Source organism: Aplysia californica, unplaced genomic scaffold, assembly GCF_000002075.1.
Source record: "Aplysia californica isolate F4 #8 unplaced genomic scaffold, AplCal3.0 scaffold00542, whole genome shotgun sequence".
Classification (NCBI taxonomy): Eukaryota; Metazoa; Mollusca; class Gastropoda; order Aplysiida; family Aplysiidae; genus Aplysia; species Aplysia californica.
Genome location: NW_004797812.1, coordinates 524,923 through 532,939, shown reverse-complemented (window position 1 = coordinate 532,939; position 8,017 = coordinate 524,923). Strand labels below are relative to the sequence as shown.

The 8,017-nt window shown below is 40.4% G+C and overlaps 1 protein-coding gene across 1 annotated transcript in view; it reads left to right on the top strand.

Moving 5' to 3' along the window:
* Positions 1-3,831, top strand: part of LOC101854041 (gonadotropin-releasing hormone II receptor) — a gene marked incomplete at its 5' end in the record, with an annotated part of 9,373 nt that extends 5,542 nt beyond the window's left edge. The window contains 2 exon segments of the mRNA XM_005106549.3: positions 351-451; positions 812-3,831. Coding sequence (XP_005106606.1) covers positions 351-451; positions 812-1,796 — 1,086 coding nt within the window. The 3' untranslated portion in view covers positions 1,797-3,831.
* Positions 3,832-8,017: the final 4,186 nt, after the last annotated feature.

The following is an 8,017-nucleotide window of genomic DNA, read 5'->3' as shown; positions in this document are numbered from 1 at the left end:
CACTCAAACCATCCTGTCTCTTTGAAACGTCCCCAGAGGCCCTCATATTGAGGACGCGGACCCCGTGACCTTGGGTTTTTCCACACTATCAGTTTTACTAGTTCTCCTCAGTCATTGGTCAAATCCCACAGTGCCATGTTATCATAGAGAAAATCGGCCTGAATTCACCTTGAGAATAGAACCATTTCCTACTGGTTGAATTATTCGTTAGAAAGAGGGTTATTTGCTCTCCCCCAGTTACTCCCACGAGGAATGCAGATACGTCTATCATTTGTAATTAGTCATTGATTTCTCAGAAGTGACGACCATTTTACATACTGGCCTTTGTGTGTCTCTCTCTTTCTCTCCAGGCCATCACTTTAGCGAGTACAACCTTCATCCTGACATCCATGAGTTTTGACAGGTATATGGCCATCTGCAAACCGCTCAAGTACCGTGCCACCACCACGAGGTAATGTCCAGAAAAACTTTTTTATTATAGATACTTAAGTATCACCAGTGATGAAAGTAATTTACGAATAATTTGGATCCCCATTCTTAAAAATGATTTTCTGCTGCTGCTGATACTGCTGCTGCTGCTGTTTTTGCTGTTGCTTCTGCTGCTGCTGCTGTTGATGATGATGATTATAATGATGATGGTGCTGATGATGATGAGGGGGGGAGGAGGAGGAGAAGGAGGATGTGGAGGAGGAGGAGGAGGAGGAGGAGGAGGAAGTGGAGGGGAATGAGTAGGAGGAAAATGATACTTAAGTACAAAACATATTTCCTAGGTTACTAATTCTTCTCTCCTTTACTTTGTCTCTCCCCAAAGGGCCAAGAAATTCATCGCTATCTCGTGGATCATGGCTTTTGTACTAGCCATACCGCAGCTGCTAATTTTTGTACAGACCCAGGAAAATAAAGATGGCCGCCTCCTCTACGTCTGCAAAACCACGGGCTACACGGCGTTGTGGCAACGCATGCTCTACCTGTCTTTCTTCACCGCCTACATCCTCGTCATCCCTGTCATCCTCATCTCCTTCTGTTACGTCAGCATCGTGCTCGTGGTTTCAAAAGCCAGCAAAGTGGTGCAAACTTCTCAGAACAACAACCATTCGCTACGACGTTCGAGTTTTGGCAGGAGCAAATCCACCTTCCCCCGCGCCAAAATTCGCACCGTCTGGTTGACATTCGCTATCATAGCCACGTTCATCATTTGCTACACGCCGTATTTCGTGACTACTTTAATCCGGGTCTACAGCAATTATAAAATTCACGTGCCTGAGTCGGTGATGGCTCTGGTGGAGACGATTACCTTCATCCAAAGCGCTTCCAACCCTCTCATCTACGGCTGTTTCAATGTGAAAATAAAGCGAGGCCTTGTGGAACTCTTTTGCCCTTACGCCGAGCAGCCGATCCGGCGCTCTCCGAGCTACAGGTCTCCAGGATTGTGCATGTCCATGTCGGAAGGCCGTGCTCACCCTCGGGCTCAATACGAGATGAAACTCTGTGCCAACGTCCGCCTGCGAGACCCTGCTTCCAACAATCTATCGCACTCGAGTAGCGGGAACTCTCGAGATGATCGTCTGCTGGGGCGAGGATCGAGCGCCATCACGGTTACGGAAGAAAATAAAAACGGAGTGCGCCTGCGCGTACGTTTTGCGACGAACAGGGACCATTGCAAGTGTCTGTCCACCGACGGTATCGACTCGTGCCACGCTGAAATGCTCAATCCGTTTGACATGCTACACCAGGGCCACGGGAGCCAGAAATTTCCTGTTCTAAGGCATCACTCTTTGCAGCAGCTGTACAAGTGATCGTTCAGAGGCTGAAATAGATTCTTGTGTTCATCGAACAGAATCGGGGTAGACGTGCGTCCAATTTTGCCACACTCACAATAATACATACATGTACACATTTGCAATGGCCGTATGTACTGGGTGCATTTGTCCGGGGCCGATGCCAGTTTAGCACTAGCCGAACTGATTTATGCGGAACCAGCATAATGTGTATTTACCTGGGTTCTGCAGAACCCACTTACCGTTAGAAGTGGATGATGTTATATTTTTATCGATAGTGTGGAACAGAAAAATAACACAAAATCATAACATTTCACACTGAAAAAATAGCGACGGATTGTTTTGGTCTCAATTATAGTTATAATATTATGCAGGAGACTCCTGAAGCACTTGAATCGTTCTTCCTTTCAACAAAGGAGTGTTAAATAAACGCGTATACCTCTTACCTCTATCTATTATTCGATATTATACGGCAACAGTATTACTACGACGGCGAAGGGTACGTCTAGGGGCCCATAGAGCAAGTGAATCCGAAAAGCATTTAGTTAAAACAACATCAGCGGTCTATTCTTGCTGAACAACGTTTGGAGAGTATACACTGACCCGTCCGGGTGTCTGCACTGAGTCTGTCATCTTGACCCGACGACACCAGCGTCCGTGGTGTTATGGTCAGGCTCCTCACTGCTGCACGTGAAAGATGTCAGTTTGATTCTCATGTGAGGAAGTCTGTTTTATTGGGTTTCTCCGTCTTTCTGTAAGGATGCTGTATCCCACTATGAAAGGGTTGACCAGGCAGAGAAAGAATAGTTCAGTGGTGGAGTAAAAGACCTACACCCAGTTTCCCAAATAATAAGGATACAAAATTAAATATGGATAAGTGCCTGCTCCACTTGGCCACCCACGAGAACACTGCCAACCTTCGAGATTGCTGTGGTGCAGGGATCCAAGGAACAGAGTAGAGGCTTTGGAAAGGCCCATGTTTGCCTAAACATTATTACGTGCTATGTGTTTGAACCATTAAATTATTGTGTATAGGCAAGATTGCTGCCTCAGCTGGAGAGTTGGGCGCTAAAATATCCAGCCTAACCTACAGCTACTCGAAGTATTTCTGCCGTTGATGCTCGCACTCTGGATACTTCCAAAGTAGTAGAGATTGTTTCAGAATGCTCTCCGGTCCGCTTGGGTCATGATATAGATTGTAAAGCGCAAAAAGCATGCTGTTGAGCGGGGATTTGCGCTACACAAATTCTATAATTTATTCATTTTAGTATATTCAATGTCATGTGCATACACGCCCAACACTGACAATATCATACATATTTGATTGAAGCTGTTGATGATAGACCAACAATAATCGATAATAAAATATGTCGACTTATCAACAATAAAGCGAATGCCTTAATTTTGCTTCGCTCATATTCTCGACACAACGGTGCAAAAAGAGTCACTACTGCACAGAAGTAAGAAAAGCGGTATTGGATGGATTTCTACCTACATTGTCCACTTACACCAATAATATTATGTTCCCGAGAACAAATAGATATATTCGAATTCTGCTCAATGCATTACGGGATATATACAAAACATTTCCAGCAACGAGAAGGACATCGACACGACAACGGCCTTATACTGTATTGAAGGGAGAATAGAAAAATACACCAACTGTAGAAATTGCGGGAAAGAAAAGAAGTAGGACACATGAGCGGAGCGCTCAAACCACCCATACAACACCACTTTGATAATGATAATATTATTTATAATGATGTGCAGCCGATTTCGTTTTCCGTTTCTTCTTTTGCACTCTCTGACCATTTCCCGTCTCTGCGGTTAGCTGTTGCCTCGTATTCTGTGATCTGAAGAATTGTTATAATGACTATTTTAAACTGAATTTTCTGCAATTGTGCAAATGTTTTGTGTTCAAAAATATATTTAAAAAGCGATGTTTCAATTGTTTTCTGTTTTAAAAAAACAACATAAGCTCGGTTTGATACGAATGTGCTTGTAAACTTTTGTGATTATGGCTTATTTCCTGAATACACTTGGATGAAATATTCTGCTTTGATTTTCTTTGTTCTCGTGCCCTACCTCGTATTATAAACGTGTAGTGTTTATGGTGCCATGTGTGACGTTGTACAAAACTCATTGTCATCGCATCAGGCTCGTTTTTTTTCTGGAAAAAAATGACCCCCTTTCTCCCTCCCCCTCCCACTCACACACACACACACACACACACACACACACTGTGACACACACACAAACCCACCCACCCACACAAACGCACAAACTCACACTCTTCCTCCAAAACACAAAAACGAACATGAAGAAAGAAAAAAAAAGTGTTCCTAAATTCATGGATAGGCCTAGGTCAGTAGATCTAGATCTACATGATTCTATCTACTCTAACTATAATAATTCTTTTCTTTTTCTAACTTCAAAATTGGTTGGGACATTTGCGGAGTTGTGTGACACGATAGAAGGAAGTGGTACAATGTATTGGAACTGAAAAAAAAAAGTTTGTCTTCTCGCTGCAGCATGCGCTAGTCATGAGTTCGATTTCCGCCTGAGGAAATCAAATCTGTCTTATCAAGAACGTCCGTCTCTCTAGTGGGATGTTGTATCCCACTCATTGATCTGCCAAGCCTGACTCCAACAGACAATCCTGAATGATACAAATTGTGCAGATAAGGATGGAAAACATTTACAGTAATTACAACTAGGCATTCAAAGTAAGATAAAACTTTGTTGTCTTGAAGCTGGCACATTGGTTTGGTGTTTCATAACACATATATACACACGCAGCGCGCTCCCATACTATCTCTCTCTCTCTCCCTCCCTCCATACACAAACACACACACACACACACGCACACACATTCTTCCACATTGTAGTACTTGAGAACGTCAGAATTGTGAATTTTCGAGAAAAAAACAACAAACTAAAACCATAAAACAAAGCCGCCCACTACTTTTTGGCGACATCGACACAATTAGATTATAGATAGCCGATTACCAAAACCAATACCGTCCAAAAATGTAAGTCCCCTCTGAGTTTAACTAGGCTCACAGAATTCTACACTTAGAAGTGCAGAATTCTGTGACTAGGCTTGAAACCATCATAATCAATTAGAAGAACCTGGTGCAGATTTTTAGCATAGTCATATGTCATACTCTCGTATTATTAGGTTACCATGCTACAGAATGTCTTTGATTGTCTTATAATTTAGTTCTTTGCAAGCGACTCTAATAGATTGCCGAGCATGAAGCGAGCCTTCATCTATCTCTGATATCGGCTCATAAAAATTCCTCCACGGCCAACTTGAGTATTAAAACACACTAGCTTTGTGTCAGTCACGGTGATTAAGACAGGATAGGAACAGCCAATCCACATTCCTTCTGTCGTGCTACAACTCACCACTTATCCTGGAATAATTTTAATACAAGACGTAAAAATCTCGCATATTAGAACAACAGTTTTATTTTTATAATATGGCATGAAAACATCTCACATCAATTGACCCAACTGGAAAATAGTTTCGAGAGACTGAATTTTATAGAAATTGTACGGAGTAATTTATCAAGGGGACTGACTGTAACCAGAGACATAGCAATGTTAGGTCTCTGCTGTAGCCGTTAGATGGAATCGGCAATCTAATTGTATCGATATTGTCAACTTTGATAGTTGTTTTTTTTAAGCGGACGGCTCTGATAGCTTCCCTTCAACATACATCCGTACACCACACGATAATGCACCAACAAACTGACCCACAGTTACACACATATAATGTAAACTATTATTATTAACAATAATACCATTTAGATATAAGCTTGATGCATGATCATTACTTTGATAGTAAACCGATAGTGTTCAGCATACAAGCTTTAAAGATCCTAGAAATATTTAAATTAGTAGTTACAGGATGCTTAAGATGGTAGCAGTTTAATGGATGACCTTCTATAATTATTTTTTAATGCATTTTTACGGCCCCATCGACACAATTCAAACTATTTAAGTGGCGGGCTTTCGACTCTGCCGGTCGGGGCCAATTCAGGCTTAGTGGGGTACGACATCCCAGCAGAAAGACCGTGATACTCGATAAACATTCTGTCTCCACACTCAGGAATCGAACTCGGGTCTCCTGTGTGAGGCAGCGAAGCGCCTAGCCACAGACACCAGTCGGATATTGATCACAATCTCTATGGTAGAATATGGACATGACGATTTATCATCTTTAAATAGCATTAAGTTTCTCGGGAAAAAAGTATCTAATTCACTTTTTAAGCTGGCGAGAAATGTGAACAGGTCAGTCAAGTTTGTTGTCTATGGGAGCTACCAAATTCTATACACGTAATCTGACACTTGCTCCACGTTCTCATTTTTAATTTGGAATGGCTACATGAACAATTTCTTCCTTTTTTCTTTTTAAGTCCACACGTTTTTATTCACATTTAAAAGCAGTTTATCATGCATTCCACATTCACACTGATAAAAGAGGTTTGATATCAAATTTCGATAAGTAGTTTCATCATAGCGTCAGCCTGAATGAGTCCTAGTTTTGTTGGATCGTTAAAACACATACATACATACATACATACATACATACATACATACATACATACATACATACATACTACATACATACATACATACATACATACATACATACACACATACTACATACATACATACATACACACGTGTTTGGGTGCGTGTGTGTGTGCACCAGTGTAAGTTTTTGTATCCACCATGGTCTTAGATATTATTATTAATAAGCCCAATGGGATAGCACATAACTAAATCCTAAAATGAAATACACACACTCTTTTTGATCAATCTTTTTTATTTATTAATTTGTTCATATAAAAAGTAACACGAAAGAAAAAAAAGTACAAACACTTGTACTACAACAAACGGAATACGTCAAGCATTATAGAATCCAACATATGGGAGAGTCATCACAAACAAAAGAATCTGGACACTGTATCACTACCCTAACCATATATTATGTATTTTAGTTTTAGTAAGAGTTTTACGGCACTTGCAACACATGTAAAAAACACAAACAAGAAGGAGAGATCAGGACGATAGTTGTTTCATAGGAAAGAAGAAGCAAACCACACCAGAGCATCCGCCAACCACCCACATATATGTGTAAAAATAAAGAAATAAAAAAACCTTGATCTACAAGCATTACTATTACTATAATGAAGAGGAGATGTATGGGGTTGGAAAAATCAACAACACCTCGTCACGGCAATCATAACCTATACCCAAAACAGAGGTTGGAGTACAGGGAATTATTAAGCCTTCAGAAATTCTAATGAACGTATAAAACTTTCACCACCTCCCTCCTCCAATCTAAATATATAGATCTAAATAATTACAAAGCAAACTGCTCTGACTTTGCCTACCAGTACCAGGGCCAACCTGTGCTGAGTGGGATACAGTACCCAAGCAGATGGCAGAAACTCATTTAATTTAATAATAAATAGATGAAGCAAATTTAACTCCTTTTTATTTACAGTCCATTACCTGGAAGCCTAACCGAACCATCATACTGGCAAATCCTTACTGCACAAAAAAGGTTTATGATGAATCAGAAAAGAAGAAATTCCAACATTAACTGTGAATCACAAATGTTCTGTGCAATCACAGTTACAAATAAGTTAGCAAATGGAAAACAATGCTCTTCAGAATCTTGACCGTTAATTTAAGGATCATTTTTTCGCAAATTCTGGACTGCTTGACTTCTTTAAATCTTGATTGTTATGAATTTCCAAAAGCATTAGTCCTTGATGAAGGAGTCACACCCCACTCTAAGTAGCCATTTGATTGTCTTTTCATAAAACATCGGGACCTAGATAATTAAAAATGCTTGATTTTGGAGAACTTGATCAATGTGCCAAAATGTTATCTTTTGTCCCTCCAAAAACATGATCACCCTCAATTGTATCCAATGGAGGACAGGTGAAACTTTCTGTAATGTGCACTGAGTATAAAGCATCTCAAAGTGGTCCAGACATGTAGCGTAACCTTCCCCAATGTATCAACCTCCAGTTGCCAGCCCATCAAAAGAACAAAATAATGTTGCTTTTAAGATTAATTTTTAAAATATGTGATGCAGCGAGGTGGAATCAGGCTCTTGTCAATTTTTGGGCATGTAGAGTTATTGGTATCATCTTGAAGCTTGTTCACTTATCTTTATTTGAATGAAAAAAATATCCATTTATCTTGAATACAAG